This window comes from Medicago truncatula, chromosome 2, assembly GCF_003473485.1.
Source record: "Medicago truncatula cultivar Jemalong A17 chromosome 2, MtrunA17r5.0-ANR, whole genome shotgun sequence".
NCBI lineage: Eukaryota > Viridiplantae > Streptophyta > Magnoliopsida > Fabales > Fabaceae > Medicago > Medicago truncatula.
In genome coordinates, this window is record NC_053043.1 from 1,996,950 (window position 1) to 2,022,380 (window position 25,431).

The 25,431-nt window shown below is 32.5% G+C and overlaps 3 protein-coding genes across 3 annotated transcripts; 1 reads left to right on the forward strand and 2 right to left on the reverse strand.

The window, feature by feature from the left end:
• Window positions 1-839: 839 nt before the first annotated feature.
• Window positions 840-4,131, reverse strand: LOC11425140 (uncharacterized). Its single transcript, XM_003593223.4, has 6 exons — window positions 3,847-4,131; window positions 3,655-3,750; window positions 3,511-3,551; window positions 2,696-2,813; window positions 2,073-2,153; window positions 840-1,453 (listed from the first exon to the last, which is right to left on the reverse strand). The coding sequence occupies exons 1-6, from the start codon at window positions 4,051-4,053 to the stop codon at window positions 1,403-1,405; spliced, it is 594 nt and encodes a 197-aa protein (XP_003593271.1). The 5' UTR covers window positions 4,054-4,131; the 3' UTR covers window positions 840-1,402.
• Window positions 4,132-14,076: 9,945 nt separating this feature from the next.
• Window positions 14,077-21,644, forward strand: LOC11423591 (KH domain-containing protein HEN4). Its single transcript, XM_003593224.4, has 7 exons — window positions 14,077-14,880; window positions 16,816-17,355; window positions 17,477-17,752; window positions 18,213-18,752; window positions 18,883-18,965; window positions 20,387-20,498; window positions 21,114-21,644. The coding sequence occupies exons 1-7, from the start codon at window positions 14,269-14,271 to the stop codon at window positions 21,249-21,251; spliced, it is 2,301 nt and encodes a 766-aa protein (XP_003593272.1). The 5' UTR covers window positions 14,077-14,268; the 3' UTR covers window positions 21,252-21,644.
• A 608-nt stretch (window positions 21,645-22,252) lies between these two features.
• LOC11418837 (costars family protein) lies at window positions 22,253-24,797 on the reverse strand. The gene is made up of 2 exons (XM_024777343.2): window positions 24,626-24,797; window positions 22,253-22,637 (listed from the first exon to the last, which is right to left on the reverse strand). The coding sequence occupies exons 1-2, from the start codon at window positions 24,704-24,706 to the stop codon at window positions 22,452-22,454; spliced, it is 267 nt and encodes an 88-aa protein (XP_024633111.1). The 5' UTR covers window positions 24,707-24,797; the 3' UTR covers window positions 22,253-22,451.
• Between the last annotated feature and the right edge of the window lie 634 nt (window positions 24,798-25,431).

Consider the following 25,431-nt stretch of genomic DNA (forward strand, 5'->3'; position numbering starts at 1 on the left):
CCTTGTCGGCGCGTGTGATGCACGCGCCCGTTTTCAAGCAATTGCAGCGCGCCGCGTGGCAACCGGGACAGGATTCAATTGTGTTGAATGCATTCATCCTCTCTCTCATCCAACTCACAATTCAACATGCATTAAACACACCATTGGAGGAAAAAACCATGTTGAATCCCAAATTAAACAAACCATTGGACATGGTCTAAGACAAATTAGGTTTCTAATAAGCTAATTTTCATACTTGTTTTATATTTTACTTGATTAAAAGGATTTTAATAATAGAAATGCAAGTATTTAAGATCCGGTGTAGTTACTCGAAAGAATTATTATAGATAAAGATGAGAATAACATTCCTTAGAATATAAATATGAGAATTTTATTCCAAGATTTTTGGGAAAAATATGTTTGGTTAACTTTATAATATTCCTTGGAACCAAAAAAATAGGGATTATAATAGGTAACTATATAAGAATTTATTCTCATCTCCATGGAAACTTTATTCCCACCCTTTTCCTTGAGAAAATTTTTCTATTCCCAAGAACATTTTATATCCGGAAATAAAATTTAATAAACTTGTAACAAACATAGGCATGTATATTTCTATCATTTTATTCCCAGAAATCAACAAATATAACTTCAAACAAACACACCCAAAGTTCACAACAACAAAATATAGAGATAAAAAGTATAATAACACGCTAATTTATAGAAATATGTAAAAGTTAAAGGGGGTTATGGCCTCTTGTGGTGGACTGGTGGTCACCCTTTTAACTCCGTCCCTAGGAGCATGTAACTTTCCGTAGTACAGGTTTATTGCATTAATTCTGGTCTGATAAAAGTTGGTGAGAGATAAAATAGAATCAACTTAATAAATTGAAGAATACAAATCCGCACAAGTATTTCTTTCTTTTCTTCATTAGCACAAATATTTCTTTCAGGCACGCATGGGGAATGTTGAAAAAAGAGAGGCATGAGGATGAGGACAGCATGTTGAACCCCATCCTCGATCAACTTCAAGGACGTGGGAATCAAACATATATTCATTAAAGTAAAGTGACTCAACTCATGACAAACAACTTTTTATGATGTAAAAGAAGGCCTTTGTTTTGGGTGTGGAGAGGTTATTGTAGAGGCTCAAAGCAGTGGGAGGCATATGAGATGAGTGGCAAATGGTGAGAACATGGTTCCCAGAATTTCCACATGAATCCAAGGATGAAACACCATCTCGAATATTACCTTTAGATATTTACACAGAATAATGTAATTCAATTGTTCTAGAGAATGAACAAACAATATAGTAACCAACACTAACATAAAAGGCATTCATAGGTCAGGTTTCCTTTAGTTGTCTCTTCAGCCTTCACTAAGTAATTAGACAATTTCAGCACTACTTTCAAACACTTCAAACCTATTCTGTCACAAGCAGTTGCTCAAGTTCTTCTCTGCGCCGCTCCAACTCCTGTCATGTGTTCATAGGAGCAAGTAACTTTTTTAGTAGAAGTTTATTGGATTACAACAACAACAACCAAGTCTTTTCCCACTAAGGGGCGTAAAAGTTTATTCGATTAAAAAGATAAAACTTGTTGAGATAAAATAGAAAAAAACTTTGACACTTAGGAGTGAATACATGAACAAGGATGGTAATGGTGCGATCTGATCAAGATGTATAAACTCTAACCAGGCTAAAATAATTCAAAGTTTATTTGAATAACTAGTAGCCTTGTTCACACATTGTTTTCAAATACAGAAAGCAATAATCATATGGTATGGGTCCTCAAAATCCTAGCCTTCATTTCTTTAACTAATAGTGAAATTAAAGGCCAACCTTTGATTTGAAATTGAAACAATAAAAATTGGAACAAGGAAATATGGGATATAATCAGATCATGCAGTTGGTTTCATGAATGTAAATCAAATTTTGCTACAATATAGGTAATGGAAAATATTCAAAGAATTAATTAAATTTGTGGTTAGTGCAATGTTTTGTCATTGGAACCAAGGGAGACAGAGAACTATATACATGCATATATGGAATACAATCAAGAATAAATCATAACATCTTAATATAAACACATCACCTCAAGATCCTTGGCTGCTTGCTCTCTAGTGATCTCTTGCTTCTGGCGACGACGTTTTAGAAAACCAACGCAAAGGACTCCCTTCAAACGGCAATACAAACAAAACAGAAAGAACGTTTTCAATATATGCAATGAAGAAATTTTTTAGAACATAAATTGAGGAGTAAGGACAGTCACCAACAACAAAAAAGGAGAGGAAGAATAATGAATAGAAAATGTTTTGAATTCAGACCCAAGGTATATCAAATAAGAGCTGTGAAATATATAATACACACACACAGTATGTAAAATAAAACATGTCTCAAATTTTCAAAGCGAATATGGAAGTAAAAGAATAAGTGCAAAGAAGAGAAATGGTTTCATTTAAGTTTGTGATTTCTAAAGTATTAAACTCAGGACAACATTCAAGGCCCAATAATGTGAAAAATCAATAGAAAAAGTTTAGACTACAAAATGACATAAAAATACAAACATCAAATTGTTTTGAAGTTGTCATTTAGATCATATTTCGACTAACATTTTGGTTTCTAGTATTATCAAACAAGGGTTTTGGGAGAAAGCACAACAAACAAGCTTTTGAATTTAGAGTTGAGACTAGAGTTTTCTTTCTTTGATAATCTTACCGAGATAACGTAAACTACGCCACAAGAAAGAAGCAAATAGCAGGCAATGTTTTGAAGAATAACGAGATCTTTTCGCTCCCCATTATAGTCAGGGAAAGCTCTGGTCATCACTGCCGCACTGCAAAAAAGAAAAACCAAACTCGGTAAGAAACCAAACTACAATTAATGTTTATACGCATCATCATCATTGTAAACAGAAATGTGATCCAATTCTTCGTTTTTGATTTTTTATGTAAACTCTCAAAATCAATTTCATCTCTATCATATATTACTCAAGGAAAGACTACATATGTGTGGATATTATCAGACAATATTTCTAAACCTAAGTTTTGAGTTGAAAAACTCTTAACACTAAAGTTTATAATAAACCCTTAATTTAATTTAATCTCCAATCTAATTTCTAAAGTATATAAAATTAATAAAAGTCATGAAAAGTACATTTAATCTATCACTTTGGTGTTAAGATGCTAGCGAAGCGACTAATGAGACCAATTTTTATATACTTTAGAACCTAAAACGTCGGATTTCATATACTGCAGGGTATACATGTAGTTTAGGAACTAAGTTAAAGTGAGAGTGATATTTTAGGTACTAAATTGATGATTTATTTCTAACTTTTATATGATATAAATGTATGAGATATCATAATTGCTTTAAGAATAAAAACACAAGAACATAGATCATTTCATTTTAAAGTTAAACACAGATTTAAATAGATTAATTTTATTAAAAGACATGATTATAAAATCTAAACACATAACAATTACATTACATGAAATTGTAGGTAATTAAAAAATAAGAAAGCGAAAACGTACAAAATCTGCAGCATACCCCTCCCTGCCCAATACTCGAGAACCTGAAAATGCAATGCAGACAGTAAATATACATACATACAGAAAATTAAAGTAATAATGAAATTGAACAGATCCTAAGAAATGAAATGAAGGAAATGAATTAACCTGCCAAAACTTAATGATGAAGCTCCATTCTGTCTCAACGAGAACCACAAAAATCGCAATGAGAACTGCGTAACAACGAAATATGCCATCGAAGATCTATAACAAAAAAAAAGATGGAGTTATTATAAATTAAAGCGATGATTCCGATGAATGAACGAATTAATTGCGGAAGGAAGAAAGATAGATAGATACAGTATTTGGATTTTTGAAGGAGCGAACAGCAGAGAGAACGTTGACAGCGACGCAGAGAATAGCAGCTAAAGAGGTAATCAAACTGAAGCATCTACAAACTATGAGAAAAGGATCTGCTCTTCGTTCAACTCGTCTTGTGCTACTTGAACTCGAACTCGTAGGTAGAACTGGCACGCCACTGTTCTCTTCGTCCTCCTCTCTAGCCATCTTCACGTCTCTAACAAACTAACTAACTAATTAATTCAACTCATATACTCTCTCTGTGTGTCTATGTTTCTATCGTTCATTTTAAAAAAAGGTGGCTCCGGTTAAAGAACTTAAATAAAGAAAATTAAAAAAAAAAATAAATATTTTTTATGTTTTTGAGGAGTTGACAACACAAGTTCTAATGTAATACTTACTATATTTGCTTTCTTAATCAATGTCCCGAGCATCGATTAATATTTTCTTTAATAAAAGAAAAAGAAAAGTACTCTATTTTGTATATTTCTTAGTTAGGGACGGTATATATCGTTGTCTCTGAGTTAATAATATTTTATATTCTGCCTTCAATTTTAAATAACAAAAATATCTCATTATTTTTTTGAGGAAAAAAATATTTTAAGAGAAATGAAATAAATACTTTTTTTAATGTTTTATGATCTCTAAGAAGGGAAAATACTTGGATGACATAGAGTTAGGTGACATTGTGATTGGCCAATGTCACCCAAATACTACCCATTCAACTTTTTTAATTATAGATGAAACGTCAAATATTACTTACATGCACACATAGAATGTTGTATTTGAATTTGGATAATCATAATAAATGTTGAACCCAATAATTTTGCTATTGTGATTATTTTTGTGCGAGTTTGATATCTTCCGCACTTTCCATCAAAATGCTGCATTTTTAGAACTAAATTTAAAACTAAATTCAAGATCTTCCACACTCTCTTGGTCATGGCAGTGTCACTTAACAACTTTTTTTGTCTTGTATGTAATTTTTATGTGAAAATAAAGTTGTGTTTTTGAAATTAAATATCTTCTTATTTTATCTTTAATTCCATCTGTGTATGTATGTCGGTAACACTTTGCGTTGCTCCTATAAAGCAGGATTCTTTCTTCACCTGCCATTCAAGGCTGGCAAGTGGAGCCAGTGAATTGGAAGTAAGTAAGAACATTAAGCAAAAACAAAAGAAGATGGAAGAAAGAAAAGGACACATGTATGACGTATATAGCTCAGTAAAATTAATTAATTAGTTAATGAATCTAATTGCCACATACCACTATTGTGATTTGTCACTATTTCTTCACCGTGAGATTTTTACATTTTGACACATTCGCAAGTGAAGACCTGATTGATTTTTTTTTTGTTTTTTATTCACACTAGTTACAAACCCGTGCTTCGCACGGGTTCAATAACGTTTTTGATAAAAAAAAAAAATCGAAAGAAGATATGTTAAAACGACGGAACATTATAATTCATCATAAAATATGTATGGGTTGGTTCCAAAGCATTATAAAGATCTGCTGTAGAAAAAGGGCATGTTCTATTTTGTTCAAAAGATTAGGAAAACAACATTATAATTAACATGATACTAATTTGAACCAATAATGTGCAGATTAACGTTACATAATAGTTAGGTTTATAAAAGAGACTCCAAGTGTCAAAGACTAACTAAAAAGAGATTTTTGCCAATATTTACATAGACAAAATGAAAAGAACAAATGACATCCCAAAGTCAAAATAGTTTACGATTACAGTCCAAAGCGATATGTCAAAATAGTAGAAGTTCAAATAGTTCAGCAGCAAATATCTACTTTAGAACAACTCGAACGTGCAAGTTCTTCGGTGACTTTTCGAGACCAAATATGAGCTTACCACCTTCTATCATCACACGTTCTCTGCAGAAATTGATCCATAGCCCACCCAAGTATTTTTCATAGCTTGCTCTTTCGGCGGTAATGAGGCGACACTTATACTTTCTCTGTATGCGAATATAGTTACATATAATTTATAAAATAAAGGTAGCTTAACTGATTTAAGCTAAAGAAAATGTATCATGACTTCTAATTTATCTTCCTATTATCTTCCTATAAAGTCTAGATAAATACATGTATGTGCATTATATGAACCCCGTTGACCAATTAACATTGTTGAAACAAATGAAAATTAAGCATCACTCCCACATGTGCATCTATAGCTAGCACCATTTGACATTGATGTCTTCGAACATTTGGTGCAACTCTTATAATACCATCCAAACTGGTTAGGATTGAATTTAGTTGTTTTCCAAATAGTGATGAAGTATGTATCCTAATCCAAATTATGCACATGAAATAAAGAATAATGCAATATGTATTTTTAACTTGTGCATCAAAAAACTCAAAGCATGTTCGTGCATAAAAAAAGCAGACCATGACTAAGTTTATAAATTCAGTAATTGGCCTAACCTGAGGCAGATTGAAAAAATCGTTGTACAAAGTACGTTGAGAAGAAGCCGAACTCTAACTTAAGTTATGACTGATACTTTGACTCTGAGCTTGAGAAGTGTTAAGGTCACGACAACAATTCAAGAAACATGGTCAAAAAACAATCAAATCAGATTGTGAAATAATAAGTTACTCTAATACTATATTTTGAAATCATAATGCAAACTTACTAAGTCTTAAACTTCTCAACAACCGGATAATGTAGGTTGATGAGCAGCCTCGAACCTGACCAATTGTTACTTATATTTGGGTTGCCAATGACTACAAAATGGAAGAACTCAAGGTAAATAGATGGTAAATGATCAAGCTCCGGAGTATTTTTCCCATAGTGTTACATCAACTATATTCTCACTGCATAAGGAAAGACATCTTTCAGGTCATTATCAAACTTATACAAAATTCTATCATCTGATGTTGACAAATTAGAAAATAATACCTTTTATCTTTCAACACAATGTTCGTAAACGGTTTCTTTCTAGTCCCAATTGGTGTTGTCTTGACAATCTCATGAAGAAGCCCGATGATTTCTTAAAAAAAATATTACATCTATAATAATATTATAATCGGAGAAAACAAAGAAATAAATTAAAGCACATAACTATATCATATAAAATGTCAGATTTGAATTTTCCATCTTGAATTTCCTTAAATGACTTAAAACGAAATTCATGAGTAAGAACGTTAGTTAACTTGTCATACTTCTGCACCTTTGTATCAGAACCAAAAACAACCCTAAAGAGATTAAATACAATGTCATTATCAAACACATGACAATTATACAAAGTATAAGTCTTGTTTTCCTTGATCAAAGCCTTTCAATGCTCCAATTCTCTATACCGAGTTATTACATGAACTCGATCACCCTAAATTCGAGAAAGAAACTAAAAAATGTAAATAAATCAAAATGTACACTAATAAGTAACATTGATAAATCATAAAGGAAATTACAACAAATCTTAACCAACTCATCTAATCTTTGCATCACAAATAATGAGCTTCATATGTTGATTCTCATTACTACCATTTACAATCCAAGAATCCAGCACTCCAAATCCTATTTTTCAAATGTCCAAATCATTTTTTAGATCCTTAATGTAGTCATAATCCCTTGACATCGAAAGTCCTATATAAAGATACAATAATACATCATTTAATTTTATTCCCTTTGTTCATTCTGATATCGAAAGAAGCTAACATATTCCTATGCGATCAATTTTTGTATCATCAAATCAACCTGATCTTCAATGCACAAATTTCTGAATCATCAACTTTTTGGATGTCAATGATATGACCAAAACAAATTTCACCAATCAACTTTTGTACGGCTCAATCATATACGAAAGAATAAACCAAATATGAAAATTGTTATGGCTTTATGATTACTCACAAAAACTAAAATAACCCACATACATCAATTTTTTTTCAACCACAGTACCAGAAGTTAAAATAACAATTGTGTCAAAACCTTATCATGAGCTAAAATTCAATCATCATGATTTATCAATGTTACTTATTAGTGTACATTTTGGTGTCTTTCAAAAAGATAAGAATTTATATTATATGATATTATATTTGTTACATTGTTGGTGCCATGGAAACATATATGTTTAGTTTTTTCGAATAAGAAAAAGATATGCATAGTTTGTTACAATATAAGGGTGCAAAATATATATATAAGTATAATTTTTCTAGGCATCTAGACCTTTTTTGAAGATAAGAATAAAAATAATCATACGCATTATGCAACGTCAAAAAAAATTATACGCAATAGCGTAACAAAAAAACAGACACATATAAAGTATGACTCTAAGCGCTAATATGTGTGTTCGTATATATTTGCGAGGTTGAAGAAAGAAAATAAAAATATTTGGTATCATTATATGACAGTGTGAATAAAAATATTTGTGAGGTTGTGATGATTAAACGATATTGAATTTAAATTTATAAGTGATAAAAACATAATAAAATTCCTTTGAAAAAAAGGTAATAAAATTAAATGGGACCTCCTTAAAAATAATTAAATGGAACGATTCCAAAAAAAATTAAATGGAAGAAAAAATCATATTGAAATATAATATTAAAAAATAAAAGAAAAGGTTCCCAGTGTGAGTTGAAAAGATGTGCTTTTGAAATAAATTGTCGAGAAGTAGTTTTTTAAAGTAACATTCAACAACTTTTGGCCAAAGCTCATTCCATTCAATTTTATGCATTAAAAAAAAATTACTTTTTGTAGTAAGTACTTAATTGATATTGTGTTTGTGTTTGACCTAACTTCTCCTTAAAAATGTAGAAAAGTTGGAAAAAAGCCGGGTCAAACGATACCTTATTCTCCTACAACGGCAATGTAGAAACAACTGAATTTGGGACAAAAAATTGAAAAATAGTTAAAAACATAAAAATTGGCAATAAAATATTTGGTATCATTTAATGACAGCGTGAATAAAAATATTTGTGGAGTTGTGATGATTAAACAATATTGAAATTAAATATATAAGCGATAAAAAGATAATAAAATTAAATGGAACATCCTTAAAAAATTAAATGGAACGGTTCAAAAAAAAGTTAAATGGAAGGAAAAAAACATATTGAAATATAATATTAAACAATAAAAGAAAAGGTTCCCAGCGTGAGTTAAAAAGAGGTGCTTGTGAAATAAATTGTCGAGAAGTAGTTTTTTTAAAGTAACATTCAACAACTTTTGGCCAAAGCTCATTCCATTCAATTTTATGCATTCAAAAAAATTATTTTTTTTTAGTAAGTAAACAGCGTGAGTTAAAAAGAGGTGCTTGTGAAATAAATTATCGAGAAGTAGTTTTTAAAGTAACATTCAACAATTTTTGGCCAAAGCTCATTCCATTCAATTTTATGCATTCAAAAAAATTACTTTTTTTTAGTAAGTAATTAATTGATACTATGTTTGACCTAACTTCTCCTTAAAAATGTAGAAAAGTTGAAAAAAAAACCGGGTCAAGCGATACATTAATCTTCTACAACGACAATGTAGAAGCAACTGAATTTGGGATAAAAAATTGAAAAATAGTTAAAGTTATCAAAAATATAAAAATTATAAAATAATTAAAAAATTGTGAGGGGCAAAATGGGAAATGCACCCATATAATGGTGAGGTGGCAACAACACAATTCCACCAATTAGAAAATTACAAAAATACCCCTCCTAGGGGCAAAATGGGAAATTTATAGGGCATCAACTTTAATAGTAGTATATAGATATCCTATATCATTACCAGGAGAAAAAGGACCTTAAATCATTCTGTTTGGTTGAAATAAATAAAATCTAACTTTCAATTATTAAGCTCAAATATTAGCCCAGCGTGTCCCTTTAAAAGAGGAACTAAAACGAAAAATTGTTATATTTATAGGGATCAAAAACATATTTAACTCTAAGATTTAACATGTGAGAGTGGGAGGTTAAAAGGAGGGAATCACTTTCAATTTTTTTTTTTTTTTGAAGAGGCTAAAATGAAATATATTAACACAACTTTGGCCTTCCTAGCACTAGGTGTGCTAAGGAAGAAACACCAATGTCAACACGGTATTACATCAATAATTACAAGGTCAAAACTAGCACAAAAAAACAGCAGAAAACAGCAAAGGAGTTTAACCTATGCCTAATAAAGTGAAAGGACTATTCCACCAACCATGATAATTAAAGGGAAGAGATGCATACTTCACCTTCAACCACTTATAAGTTAGCAGCTTAATCATGTCCACCACCTGAACAATTGAACTATGTTTATCATCAAAAATCATGTTAATCTTTTCCTTCCAAATTTTCCAAACAATTGCACACCAAATAACCTGTAAAATAGATTGACGCGACTTAGCAATGCCGCCTAAGGACCTGAATTGAGTGAAATGCCCTACTACATCCTGATTTAGAGACGTGGCAACACCCACCCATTGAAGAATGAAATTCCAAACCGAGGCAAAAAGATTACAATGTAAAAATAAATGGGTCGATGTTTCAGGAAGACCACATCCACCAACACAAAATTGATCATCAAAGTTTACAACATTTCGCCTAAAAAGATTAGTCTTTGTAGGTAATCGATCACAAAACAAGCGCCACACAAAGAGCACCACCTCCAAAGGAATGTCTTTATGCCATATAGAAGGCACTTCCATCACATTATCCGCTTGAACCTGCTCAACAAGTTGTATGCACTACGAACCGTATAGCACGAAGAGGAATCGACCTTCCAATTCCAAATATCTTTTTTATGAACCTGTAAAGAGACATTATGAAGTAAAAGCATAAGTTCCCCTAACGACTCCTCCTCCCACGCAAACAACCCCCTCCTCCACCTCCACGCATCACCCCCAACCCCCCAACCTAAGGCATACATCGCTGCAACCGTCTCCCCTTTCAACAATGACAAGTCATACAACCTATGAAATCTATCCCTAAGCGACGACTCACCCTCCCACACATCCGTCCAAAACCGCGTGTCAACACCATCACCTAAAGAACGACTAACATTGCTATTAAACCAACCCTCTGAGCGTAATTCCGAAATTTTCCGCCACCAAACAAATCCATCCCGACCCCCAACATGTAAGTGACCATCCTCTAAACCATTCCTCGCCACCAACACCCTAAACCATAAACTATCCCTATATGCCAACACCCTCCAGCACCACTTCCCTAGTAACGCTAAATTAAATTCTCTTATTCTCCTTACCCCCAAACCTCCAACCTCCTGACTCCGACAAATAGATTGCCAATCAACCCAAATAATTTTCCTGTGGTCTGCACTCCCCTAAAAAAAAAGTATTTAAAATAGATGCTGGTTGTAAAATAGAAGGAAAACAATTTATGATTTAGAGTGGACCTGGTCGACGGGTAATTGGTGAAAGTGTTTGTGAAGGTGATTTCCAATGCGGCGGAAGTAACTCTCTTAGCACTATAACGCTTGAGAGAAATGAGGATGCAAAGTGTGCAAAAAAAAAGGTGTAAACCGTGATCGTATATTGGATATGACGCAAATACACACTTACATACAGGAGCATAACTGTAACTGACTCCATGAAACTTGATTAAAAAAGCGAGAGTTCGCTATCAATTGCGTGAACTGTATAAATTGATGGAGACGTGCCCATATGCGGTGAAGCGCACATTAGGTGCTATGTCCTGCCTTGCTTACGCGGAATATGGATCTTTTGTTGTGCCTTTGTCCAATTTAATTTTTTTTCCACTTAAATTCATTAAATTAATTTTAACATTTTAATAGAAAAGACTAAATTTCCCTAAAAAAAAAAAATAGAAAAGACTAAATTGGTAGTTTACATATTTTATGACTACTTATTATATTTATATAATCAAAATTTAATTTGAATGTATCTTCTCCATGAACTTTTTTATACATACAATAAATTAAATCATGTCAATTAGGATAATTAAGTTAAATATTTTTGATATGGTGGGACCGAGGAGGCTCCTAAAACATGTTAGATTAATTGGGATAAGGTGTGCTTACCCCAAAGAAAATGTGGTTTGCTGAGGATGTGCCTAAGAAGATAAGGAAGGATTGTAGTACATTGTTTTGGTATGAACCATGGTTGGATAGAAACATGTTAAATGATCACTCTAATATGTTATTTGATATAGCAATCAACAAAAAAAAAGTTTATGTGAAGGATATGGTGAGTAGTAGGGGAGTAAAGGGGGAGGAGTGGATTTGTAGGGGAAGATTATTTGCTTGAGAGCTTGAGCTGGTAGAGGAGTATAGTGCCTTGCTATCAAATATTTCTTTGCATTATTATTTGGAGGATATACGACAATGAGATCTTAATTCTAATGACGTATTTTCGGTCAACGAAGCTTATGGATAGATCTTTAATTTTGATTTAATAATAGATTCTCTTTTGTTTAAATTTACATGGAATAATTTGGTTTTATGAAAGGTAATGTTGTTTGCTTTGAGAATGCTGAATGATCGTCTTCAAATTACAAATAATTTGTTTTATAGAGGGGGTTCAAAATATAGTTTTGCTATAAGGTTTGGAATGATGTAACATGAATGAAAAATCCAAATATATTTTTTCGATTTTTTTCGAATCACCGATATCTAATAAATCATGGTCGGATGTATTGTTTTGGTCAACAATTATTTGCGCTTTGACAAAAAGTAGCTTTTGTCGTTTGTTTGATTCAATTTAACTTACTCTTATGTTTATTTGAAAGAAAAAAAAAAAACTCACTTACTTTGATGTTTGTCCGTTGTTATACTAGGACTAAGGATATAATGTTTATTTGAGGGTGACAACTAGGCTACCATGAAAGAATGATGAGTAATTTACCCCAACAATACATATGAGCCACGTAAGCACATATTTATGAACTATTTTGATCCCACAAATAAATTGCTCATTTTCATTGGTTGGTGGATAAATTACCCACCATTCTTCAAAGGTAATTTAGAAAAAACCTTATTTGAGTTTTCTTTTTTCTTTTGAAAGCGGCGTTGCTTTAGCGCTCTTTCAATTTTGTAATTGTTGAATTGTGTATTTTTTCAATCTTAACACTTGTGTTTTGGTTGATCATTTTATATATCATTATTTTTCGTCTTTTCAAACAAATCATGTTAACTAAATCTATACTATATAGGGTTAAATATGTTTTTGTCCCTATAAATATGTCAACTTTTTATTTTAGTCCCTTTAAAATTTTCCTTCAACTTTTAGTCCCTATAAAATTTTCAATCTTCACTTTTGGTCCTCTTTTAAAGTAAACTCATATGTAGAATTCATATTTTTTTAATATAATTTTCCAGAAAAATTAGAAATATTATAAGAATTACTCTAAAAATTTTTTAGAATTTTTTAACAAAACATGAATTTAATATGAATTTTTATATTATTTACGGTTAAAAATTCATATTTAATTTTTGTTTTGTTAAAAAATTCTAATTTTTTTTAGGAAATTCTTTTAGAATATTTTACACATTTCTGAATAATTTTATTAAAAAATACAAAAATTAAATTTAAAATAAGGACCAAAAGTAGTGATTGAAAATTTTATAGGGACTAAAAGTTGAAGGAAAATTTTAGAGGGACTAAAACGAAAAGTTGACATATTTATGAGGACCAAAAACATATTTAACCCTACTATATAAGTAGTATAGATTTATTGGAGATGGTTTTTGAGATGATTTTTTCCCTTCCATTTGTATCATTAAACAAACTTAACTATAAGAATATTATATTGTTTGTGTCATTTAAAAAGTTAAGAATTTATATTATATTTTTTATATCGTTGAGATCATTAAAAAACATAAGTATAGTTTGTTCTAAAATGGAAGTACAAAATATTTACCATCAATACCTATATTTTAATTTGTCAAAAAAATACCCATACTTTAATCAAAATCAAAAAATGTTTTAATCAAAATTTTATAAAAAATATTGTTCGTAATTTATACGTATTAATGCAAAAAAAAAAAGATCGTCCGAATGCTAATAATTATAAAGATAATATTTTTTTCCCTAAAAGAATAAGATAATATTTTTTATAAACAAACGTAAAAAATAACATCATGAATTTGCTCTAAAAAACATCATGAATTAATTTTTTTTGTGGTGGTCAGAATTCAAACTCCAAACTTTACATATATTATATATTATCCATACAAACTGAAGTAACTTCACGACGATGAATTATTTGATTGAATGTTATACATGTATAAATGTGTAACATAAACAGATTACATCACTCTTACATGTCCCAAATAAAATATTTTCTTCTTGAAAAAAAGTCCAAAATAAAATATTAGATCACAGTAAGTAATAGTCCACGAGTGCAGTACGCACCCGCGTCATTCCCTTCAGCGCATTGTAGCATCTGCATTCATCGTCTCGTTCCCAGTTTCTGCAACTCTAATTTCGTTTCAACAATTTCGAAATTCTAGACAGAGGAAGAGATAGGATTATGGGAAGCAACTTTCTATCACCGCCAGCGAAACGCTCCATCACCGGATTACCCGACCCGAATCCATTTCCAAACGGATCTTCCAAGCGCGCTAAACCTTCCAAACCTCCTCAACAACCACTCCCCATACCTGCCGGACACGTCGCATTCCGTCTCCTCTGCAATTCCTCCCGCATCGGCGGCGTCATCGGAAAATCCGGCACCGTAATCAAGAATCTCCAGTTGACCACCGGTGCTAAGATCCGAATCGAGGATTCTCCCAATGAGTCACCTGACCGAGTTATCATGGTCATCGGAGCCAGTAATATCGACGGAAAAGTTATGGTGAGAAGCCACAGCGGTGATGGTGAGGCAATTGAGGTGTCGAAAGCGCAGGAAGCGTTGCTTAGAGTGTTTGATAGGATTTTGGAAGTTGCGGCGGAGATGGAAGGGATTGAGCTTGGAGATAGGACGGTGTCATGCCGGCTTGTGGCAGATTCGGCGCAGGCTGGGTCGGTGATCGGGAAGGGAGGGAAGGTTGTGGAGAAGATAAAAAAAGACACCGGATGTAAAATTTGGGTTTGTAAGGATAATTTGCCAGCTTGCATTTCATCTCCTGATGAAGTGATTGAGGTATGATGAATCTTATTGTTCAGTTTCTGATTTGTCTATGAAGATTTTAGGTCTTTCAAAGACATTATTCCAGTTCATTATTGCAGTGTAGTGCTAGTCGTAGTATGTTTGGTTCTGCTGTGACAAGAATCGTTTTTGAGTGAATTGATCATGTAAAGTGGATTATGATTAAAAATGAGTTGAAATAAAGTGATTTGTGTGTAAAAATCAATTTTAGAATGAAAAACTACAAATCCTAGCTTCAAGTAGAATCAGGTCTGGAGGCAAAATCAATTCTACTAGAAAGCAACCAAGTATGTCAACATCAATTCTACTCCTCTAGAATCAACTTTAACCCCTGTGGAAGGGGAACCAAACATACACTTAGTTTATTAGGGTTGGTTTTCTGATTTTGTAGAATACTGCAATGGATTTGTGGCGTTAGTAATTTGAACCAGTATGTATTATAGAGAGCCTAGAAGTTAATGAAATGTGTATCACATTTGGCATTTCCAATATCCGTACAAGTAAATTGATATCATAAAATTTTTGAATCAACATGTTTTTGCTTGGTCATAGACATTTGGACACACTATTTAGGCACACATATAAAATACATTTTGTTTAATTATTTTAAAAATAGACATTATTTGATTATTCTTTCTTTACGTTGGAAATTATAGAAGTCCCGTGTAGGAGGGATCAAGGAAAACTAAAGTGTTCATATGTGATGGAGAGTTTGGTTCCGTTGGTTATAAATTTTGGACCATGGACCCAGGACCTCCACATTATAAACTCAAACTAACCCACTATGTTCATACATTCCAATAGAGAGTGCGCCAAAATACAACTACATTTTCTCAAGTGTGTATGTGTTCCCATAATATTTGTGACCAAACAAGTATTTCCATCTGTATGTTATTATGTCAATCATTTCCTTTAGATGGACTTGCTTTTTGTTCTTTCTGGTACCCGCACAATGGGATATGTTTGTGCTTTTTTGGCTCAAACAATTTACCCTAAAACAACTAAAAGTTAATACGTTAAAAAACAAGGGCATCCTGGTGCACTAAAGCTCTCGCATACGCACCATTTGTTGTATTGTACGCATCCTTACCCTGTTTTTTTACGCAAGGGGCTGTTTCCAGGACTTGTACCCGTGACCTTTCAGTCATGTGATAACAGCCCTACCCTGTTAATACGTTAATTGCAGTTTTAAATATAATTAAACTAGTAATTCATTGTGATCAAAGTACACAATGAATTTTCAGACAATATGCTTATTTAATTGCTATTTGTGTTTTCTTTTGGGTGATGTTTGACCTCTCAGGCATGTTGAATAAGTATTTGTAATCTTATAAGATTATTGCACGTCATGTCATGTTGTTAAGGGAGACGGAGGAGAGATTCTTTCGGTTAAATTGTTTAAGTAGTATCATTGATGCTGAGAATTTTTCGCTCTACTACCTACATGATGGTTAGAAACTTTTCATAGTATTATTGGACTCTTAATCTCTAGACCTATTTTGTTGGAAAAGAGAGAGGTCTCCTATCTGCTTATACATTTTTGGTTCTCAGATTAGATTTTTCAATGGTGAAGCTTGTAGTTGGGACTTTTTTTATAATCGATGTTGTTCTGATTCTTGATTGTTTGACTAAAACTCAACGGTGAGACCTTGTTTGCTAGTGATATAATGTATCAAGGGGGCCAAGCAGGTGGTCTAGTGTTATAATTTAGGCACCTTTTTCTTTGACTACCTTGGCTTTATATAAGGCAGGATCATAATTTGTGGTTAGGATTGGTAACTTTTTCCCGCTGACCGATTTGAGAACACGTTTTTATTCTTCCTGCTAACCAATTTGAGAACACGTGAATAAACAAATGGACTTCAATTTATTTCTTCTTGAAAATTCTCTCTATTTACACTGAGAAAACATCTTTTGGATTTGTGGTAGATAGAAGGCAGTGTGTCATCCGTAAAAAAGGCACTTGTTGCAGTCTCTCGCAATCTTCAAGATCGCCATCATGCTGATAGAACAAAGATGACGGGACAAAATTCTCATGAAGTGATTCATCATGAAGCTTTAGTTGGAGTTCCTCGTGAGACTTTAATGTCAGTTCCACGCGAGACTTTTATTGGAGCTCCACGTGAGACTTTAACTGCAGTGCCATGCGAGACATTAACGGATTTGCATGTGGATCATCTTTTACAAAGGCGCTCTGCACTATCTATTCTACCTAGTAGCTCTAACAGCTATGCCACTGGAGTTCATTCATTGTCAGCAGAAGTTAATAGAGTCTCATCCCTGGAACCAAAAGCGCATCAGCAAGAAATCACCTTCAAAATTATTTGTTCCAATGATAGAATTGGAGGTGTTATTGGAAAGGGCGGCAACATAATTAGAGCTCTTCAAAGTGAGACAGGGGCCACTGTAAGTGTTGGTCCTTCAGTAGCTGAATGTGAGGATCGATTAATTACTATTACCGCCTCCGAGGTTTGTTAAATATATGTGTTTACTCCTTTAATTCCTTTCTGTATTTGTTGTATGTGTATTTATTATTATTACTATTTTATTAACTTTTTCTTTTCGTGGTGGCTTTCATTTTTCATTGCAGAGTCCCGAGTCAAGATATTCACCAGCACAAAAGGCTACTGTGCTTGTTTTCTCCAGGTCTGTTGAGGCTGGTATTGAGAAAGGGATAGATTCTGGATTAAATACGGGGTCATCTGTGACTGCACAACTTGTAGTCTCATCTAACCAAGTCGGTTGTTTGTTAGGAAAAGGCGGAGTAATAGTGTCAGAAATGAGGAAGGCAACAGGGGCTAGCATAAGAATAGTTGGAACTGATAAGGTTTCTAAATGTGCATCAGATAATGATCAAGTTGTACAGGTTTGGACTGAGACGACACTTTGTTTTGTTTTTTATTTTACCATTAAATGCTGAAGAATGCATTTTATTTTTCCAATGAATGTTTTTACCAATATGTTTGGACTGAGATGACACTGTATTTGTATCTAGTAGGTCAAAGGAATCTCTCCCCATTGAACTAAAATAAGTTTTTTCATCCTCCTTTGTGCTAAGTTTACGGTGCTAGTCAACACCTCTTTACTTTTCTGCAAAACTCAAATTTTTATCAATATGGCATTTGAACATTTTATTGTATGTGAAATTTCAAATCCTTTGTCTGAACTCTGAAACATACCTAGTAGGCTTCTTAATGGCAAATGCAGTGTATTTATGATCCACTAGAGATTAATATTGTTTCCTAGAGCATTCCTATCACGATAATTCTTGCATTGATTTTAAAATATGTATTAGTTATTTTATCTATTCCTTTTTTTTTCCTCAGATTTCAGGAGAGTTTTCAAACGTGCAAGATGCATTATATAATGCAACTGGTAGACTGCGAGATAATCTTTTTGGTGGCACACTGAAGAGTGCTGGAACAAGGAGCCTTTCCTCTGTACAATCTGATACCAGTCCCTATGGAAGACTAAGAGATGTTCCTCTGGGAAGCCAATCCTCTTTACGAGCTGATACCAATGCATTTGTAAGACTGAGAGATGTTCCCCTTGTAGGCCAATCCTCTTTACAAGCTGATACGAGTCCCTATGTAAGATTGAGAGATGTTTCTCTTGGAGGCCAATCCTCTTTACAATCTGATACCAGTCCCTATGGGAGACTGAGAGATATTCCACTTGGAGGCCAATCCTCTTTACAATCTGATACCAGTCCCTATGGGAAACTGAGAGATATTCCACTTGGAGGCCAATCAGCTGTGGGAATTTCTCATAGTCTGAGTAGGCACACTTTTTCTCAAGGCATTGACCATTTTTCTCTTGGTAGAAATTACGACCGTCCTTCTTCCCCAGGCTTATGGACACCACCGGTCTCTCTCTCTCTCTCTCTGTGTGTGTGTGGGTTGGTTTTACCTTCCCAAATTGTTCGCTGTTGTTGTTGCTATTATTATTAATATTATCAATCATTATATTAATATCCTTATTATTGATTGATTGCAGAGAGTTACTGGGATGAATTCAGGAAGCATTAATGAAGCTAGTTGGGGATCAACATCTCGAAAAGGCGGCCTAGAACTTGTCAGGTTGTGGATATGCAAAACAAATTAAACTTGATTAATGCAAAACTATTATTTAAGTTTAATCAAGATAAAAATTGTCCTTCCTTCAGTAAAAAAAAATATTAAAATTATCCTGGCATCTGAAAATCTAAGGGCTTGTTTGGTTTCATAAATCATTTTTTGTTTCGTTTTTAATTACAAAACTGTCATCTTGTTTTTACTTTGTTTCCCATCTTCGATGTTTCATATAGAAATAATTGAAAACGTGAAACAAAGTGAAAATAAGGTGGCGATTGGTAGCAATTTTGTCATTAAAAGTGAACAGAAAATGTTTTCTGAAACCAAACAGGCCTTAGATTTGATAATATTAAGGGCTATTTATGGTGTGATTTGATGAATGTAGATGTCTGGCATATACTGAAATTGCTTTTGATTGACCCATTATGCATGTGTATTGTGTAGTAGGTGTAAAGTATGGAAATTTTGTGTAAATTATGGGTTTATAATGGGATCACACCTTGTATTTATAATGGTTTTACAATAAATACATCGAATGCTTAATTAGTAAGCATTAGCCTAGGAAATTGTATACTATAGGAGTAATAACAATCAATCTAGGAAGTTGTACAATTAAAGGAATATCTAAAGATTCTTAATTTTAACAGTAGGTAAGGTAAAAAGGGTAAGGAAATGGGAAGGGGCCCTAGGATATTATGCATGTGAATGAGAGGTAAGAAACCATGTTGCACAACGAGGAGAATAACAGAATGTCTATGTAGCAGCAAGTGAGTGGGGGGAAAGGGATACAAGACTGATGGAGAGAAGAGGTATTTAGGGAAACATTGGGTACTGGGTATAGGAATGGTTCCTATCCCAGTAAGGGGATTCTCTCTTGAGAGCACCACTATCATTTCTGCATGGAGATCATATTCATTCATTGTTATTTTTCAGTTCATTGTTAATTTCTTATGTAATAGAGGCCGTCTCCTCTCTGGTTTCTAAAAGCACAGTTTCTGTTACTTCTTTTTTGCTATTTTGTGTTGGTTCCTATCAGCTTCCTTCTGCCAACGAGTTCATTTGTAATATTTTCTGATATATAATAACTTTTGCAACACTGTTATAGTTATTGTGTGTTTTTAAACTTCATCTATAATGCCAAATGCAAGTTTCTTTTTGAAACTCAAGAATATTCGGTGACATTGTACTATGCGCTCTACTCTCTGTGCCTAATATTATACTTGCTTTGCAACTAATGTTTAATTTGACATTGCTTGCTTTTATCGGGTCATTGCCCATTTGCACTTATTTGAGATCCTTCTTTGGAGTGATCTTTGAGCCAATTCAAACATGATTCCCGACAGAGTTGTGGAAACAGTACGCTGAACATATAAAATAGGATGCTACAAACTGTCGGTTTCTTATTATTTTTCTTGTTTGATCTGCAGTGGAAGTAAATCTGCTATTGTGACTAATACAACTATAGAAATTGTGGTTCCTGAGGATACTCTATACCTTGTGTATGGGGAAAATGGTAGCAATCTGGCTCGTCTGAGACAGGTATACATGTATAAATTTATAAATGTATAGTTCTTATTTAGGTGTTTATCAGCTCACCAGTTTGTCCTTGTGAGCTTGCATTATTGATCACAAATTTGATTTCAAATTGCTAAATACTTCGTTCTTTTCAAATTACGTTTTCTGCTAAGGAAAAATTTGTAGTTTATGTTATTTTTGAAAACCCAGGAAATTAGGAATTCCGGTTTATTTTCTAAAACCCAATTACTGCACTTGACAAGGAGCATTAATGAAATATAACATTTGGAGTATTTTAGTATATGATAAAATAGTCCAGTGCAGTTACATTTCCAGTAGTTGAGTCAATTTTTTTTTTTTTGACATAGGTAATTGAGTCTATTTAATAACGGCTTATTTAATCCTTTTGTCCATCACCTTATACACCATTTTTGACTTAAAATGCATGAAGTATTTTCTTTCATGTTTTTTATTTTATATATATATATATATATATATATATATATATATATATATATATATATATATATATATATATATATATATATATATTTATTTATTTGAATATATAGCAGTAACAGATATTTTGAAGCCTTTTATCTTCCCTGTATTTTTAACTTATTTTTTTGTCCTTATCAGATTTCGGGTGCTAAGGTTGTTATCCATGAACCTCGTCCTGGAACAAGCGACAGGACTATCGTCTTATCTGGTTCACCTGATGAAACCCAAGCTGCGCAGAGCCTTCTCCAAGCATTTATCCTTAATGGTTCATCATGACATATCCCCTCACCGATCTTTAAGTAGATCATATGTAACTTTTTGACTGTATTATTTTATCTTTTCCTTTTTTTGTCCCTGCCCAAAATCATGTAAAATCTAGCCTTCCTGTAATCTTGGTTTAATTTATGCAGCTGATCTCTACTGAACTCTAGTGTAGACATCAATTGCTTGATTCTTTTGCATACCTCAATAACAGAAAGTGTACCAGTAAGATTTTGTGTGTTTTCTTAGCATGTCATGAATCAGCTACTGGTCCTTCTTTAGTGTGGATGATTTAAAAGCAGTCCCCACGAATATTCGATTTTATTGTCCATAATGAGCAAATGTGGAATCCCTTGAAATACTTTCAATTATATGGTAATCGGGCACATTATCTTGCAGCTGAATGAAGAATTGATTGTCAAATGAAAGAGGCTTAAGCCTTACATTCTTGATTTTCATGATTTTTTTTGGAGAGAGTATAGAACTGATGTAGCTTCTGTTGTGTTAGTTCTTTATGCATGCGATATCTCTCAATCATGTAACCTTTCTGCGATGTATTTAGCTTTTTATTCTGCAGTTATTCAGTTGGAGCATTTGTGTAACTGTATATTTGTTAGAGCTTGTATAAGAGTGTACTCTATAAATTAGAGTTTCAAGTATCTCCCAAAGAGTGTCATCTATAATTAAGAATTATAAGGCGCTCTGTTAAACAGATCAGAATGTACACTTACATATTTCAGTTTTATTTCCATCTAAGAAATATTATCATGCTATTAGATTCACATTTTTATTTTGATTGCATAAAAGTCCCAGATATATTTGGGGTAACGAATTTGGGAGAACAGAAAACGATCAGGAATAAATATCGTTCATGTAAGTATTTGGTGATTACATGATAAACTATTCATAAACTTTAGTTGTAGTCTTGTTTTTTTTGTTGAGAAAATCTCCTAATCTTTTTTTTATTAATTTACAAATGAAGTTTTTTATTCGCAAAACATTATTACACATACAGAAAAACTGTTGGTTACGAAATCTATAACCACAATTTTCTTTTTTGAGAGGGTAACAATTTTCTTTGATGACAAGATTTTGGAGTATTATAATTTTCACACCATATTAAATGACGTTGAATAGAAGTAAATAGTTTCAATCAATACTTATAAAACAAGCACCTATAAAGGTTATTCTTTTATAGTTTTTGGTACATAGTGTTCAGTTGGAAGCAGCAGCAGCAGGGGTGGGATTAAGAGTGATTTCCACATTGTCATGGACTCCTTGCAGCAGCAATTCACCTTCATATGTTAATACTTTTCGTTTTTTAGCTGCTCTTAGTGTCCCAACAAGTGCTTCAAATATATTTGCACATTGGTCATCATGAAATAGCGTTCCAAATGTAACCTTCACAATACAATCCAACCCACATTTTGTTCATTCTTCTCAACAAAACAACAAGTTCACATGATGATTAAAGAAAATTCCAAATGCTAGAATAGTTTTAAAAAAATTGCAAAAAATAAAATAAATAATACGGAACATATTGAATCTATATTATATTATGTTTATTAGTTGAAGAGAAAATGAAAACAGAAAACATTGGAAGTAAATGGGCCCTAATTTATGTACATAGACAGAAGAAACTATCTCAGGTTTTTTTAACTTCTCATCTACCTGTGATCAAGCATTCATGTATCAGAAGAAACTATGGAGGTAAAAACTTGCTGGCTCATCATCAAATCATATCAACACCATAGCCAATTATTATGATTTGCTTAGATGAAGGACGCTTGTGGACAAGCCTTAGCTTTGTATCACAAAGAGAAAGGAGGTAGGCTGTTCTTTAGTTCTTCACACAAGTCATCACAAATAAAAAGAACCATATTTTGTTTTTGCTGACCAAATCAGATGGTCCATAATAAGTAGCAATTTTAAATGAAAATTTTATGTATTGGAATTTGGAGGTATTTTTTTAATGTAATTTGGTTAATGTGTGTTTACCTGACCCCCAAAGTTGTATAAATAGTTTTGATTAGTGGTAAAGCATCTTGTGAAAGTTTGATAGCATCTTAAAATTTTGTTTTGTGTAGATTAAAGTGAATGAATGAGCAGGATAAAGCAAGATGTGAAAGCATACACAAATTCGCTAAGCAAGATTCCCTCTGCTACGCAAATTCAAGACAAAAAGTTGCCAGATTTTGCAGAGCAAATACGTTTAGTGAGATGGAATTCACCAAGCAAATTAAGACTGATTTCACCAGACAGAGTGTCCTTCAACACGAAGCAATTCAAAATCCGTGTGTCTAATTTGGATTTGCCAAGCAAATTTCACTTACTCAGCTGGTATAGAAGGGAAAAACTTGTCCATAACAACCATCCTTCACATTCCAATAATTAGACAACAAATTGGAGAGAGAGATCAGTCTGAGTTGGAGCTCATTTGGTGTTCTATGATTGAAGATTTCTTTTCATGTTTACCATGTAAATGAAAAGCTAAACTCATATTTGTTGGGATTTGATGTAATCAATCAAACTCTCATGTATATATATTTCTGTTATTCATCAATTTCATTCATTGATTTATTGTTGTTCTCCATGCTTGGTATAGTTTGACCACCTACGATATGATTTGTGATATGAAGTTTAATTGGAAAATGGTTTTTGAATCTTGATTTAGGATAAACCGTCTATTAACTCTGATATTTCTTAGATTTAATATTCCACAAAACCATGTGTCTAATTTAAATGTCTTTGTTAAGATGGAGATTAGATTTAAGGAATTGATGATGTGTGATTATAAGATGGTGATGTTATTGATGTATAAAGAAACATGTATGTTTGAGAAGGATATTGATAAAATATAGTCACAATGCTTTTCTCTTATCGTATTTTCATTACAAAATTGCCATCATTACTTTTGTTACTCTTGAAAAACCAACTGATAAATTCTCAAATTTAAGATTATATAAACTTTGTTGAACAGCTTGATATTGCTCAATATACTAATTTTGCAAGCAACTATTTGACATCTCAATGAAATTGTTCATGTGATTCCAATGGATGTCGGATAAACTTTAATATCATGGGATTTTTATCAGACTTAATTAACTCACTCTATCCTAAAAAAATGAGTTTTTAAAGTGAATATATCTCTCACCTATAAACATCAAAAGTCATGTAGTTGGGCATAATCAAAGTTCATTAATTATCTAAATTATATTAATTTTCAAAGGACATGAACTAAGCATATACATATACATATACATATGATGGATCTATAGTTTGATGCAAGATTAAGATCTACCTAATATGAACTCAAGATGCAGATCCATAAAGGAAATTGGAATTCCCTATACAGATCTGAAGAATGAAGAGAAGGATTTTGATATTACCTTGTAAGAACCATCTGATTGGAGCTTGCCAAGCCTCTTGATTTCTTCCTTTAGGCGTCCAACTTCTTCTTCCACGTTCATGCTTCTGCTTCTGCTTCTGCTTCCAACTTGTTGTCTTCTCTCAGATATATTTAAAACACACAAAATATCTTCCACCTGATAGGCTCATATCATTTATATCATATCATATCACTGTTCACCTTCCAATTGTCATGTCATGTAGTTCACATTGACAGTGTTACATCATTAAACATCTGTCTTGTCAGTTTATTTTAACCAAAAAATATCTACCACACATGATGTTTTTTTTTTTTTTGGTCAACCGATATATAAATTCTAGTTCCCTCGATAAAACATAGTTAAACCGTATATAAATTCTAGTTCAACCGATACAATGTTAAAATTGTTAGATTTAACCTCCTCATGATTAGAGTTTTATGATTATTATTATATGTAACAAAAAAACTAGTTAAACATACAATACAATGTTGATATATATATATATATATATATATATATATATATATATATATATATATATATATATATATATATATATATATATATCCGTTCCTTTTTAAGTGTCATTTTTGGAGAAATTTTTTGTTCCTATTTAACTGTCACTTTCAAAGTTCAATGCAACAATAAATGTTGTTTTACCAACATTACCCTTAGTTATTTATTGTGGAGAGAGAAATATATGAAATAAGATATTAAATTACTAAGGTTATTATAGTAAAAGTATAAATTATTGTATAAGAAAAAGTAACACTTGTAAAATGTCAAAAAGCGACAGCTAAAAAGGA

Bases quoted from the DNA above. Each gene is read 5' to 3' on its own strand.
- LOC11425140 (XM_003593223.4), bottom strand. From the start codon at position 4,053: ATGGCTAGAGAGGAGGACGAAGAGAACAGTGGCGTGCCAGTTCTACCT. The intron at 3,552-3,654 runs GTTAATTCATTT...TTGCATTTTCAG, and splicing joins TCATCATTAAGTTTTGGCAG to GTTCTCGAGTATTGGGCAGG. The intron at 2,814-3,510 runs GTACGTTTTCGC...TCTTTTTTGCAG, and splicing joins AGGGGTATGCTGCAGATTTT to TGCGGCAGTGATGACCAGAG.
- LOC11423591 (XM_003593224.4), top strand. From the start codon at position 14,269: ATGGGAAGCAACTTTCTATCACCGCCAGCGAAACGCTCCATCACCGGA. The intron at 18,966-20,386 runs GTTGTGGATATG...TTTGATCTGCAG, and splicing joins GGCGGCCTAGAACTTGTCAG to TGGAAGTAAATCTGCTATTG. The intron at 20,499-21,113 runs GTATACATGTAT...TGTCCTTATCAG, and splicing joins ATCTGGCTCGTCTGAGACAG to ATTTCGGGTGCTAAGGTTGT.
- LOC11418837 (XM_024777343.2), bottom strand. From the start codon at position 24,706: ATGAACGTGGAAGAAGAAGTTGGACGCCTAAAGGAAGAAATCAAGAGG. The intron at 22,638-24,625 runs GTAATATCAAAA...TGTATTGTGAAG, and splicing joins AATCAGATGGTTCTTACAAG to GTTACATTTGGAACGCTATT.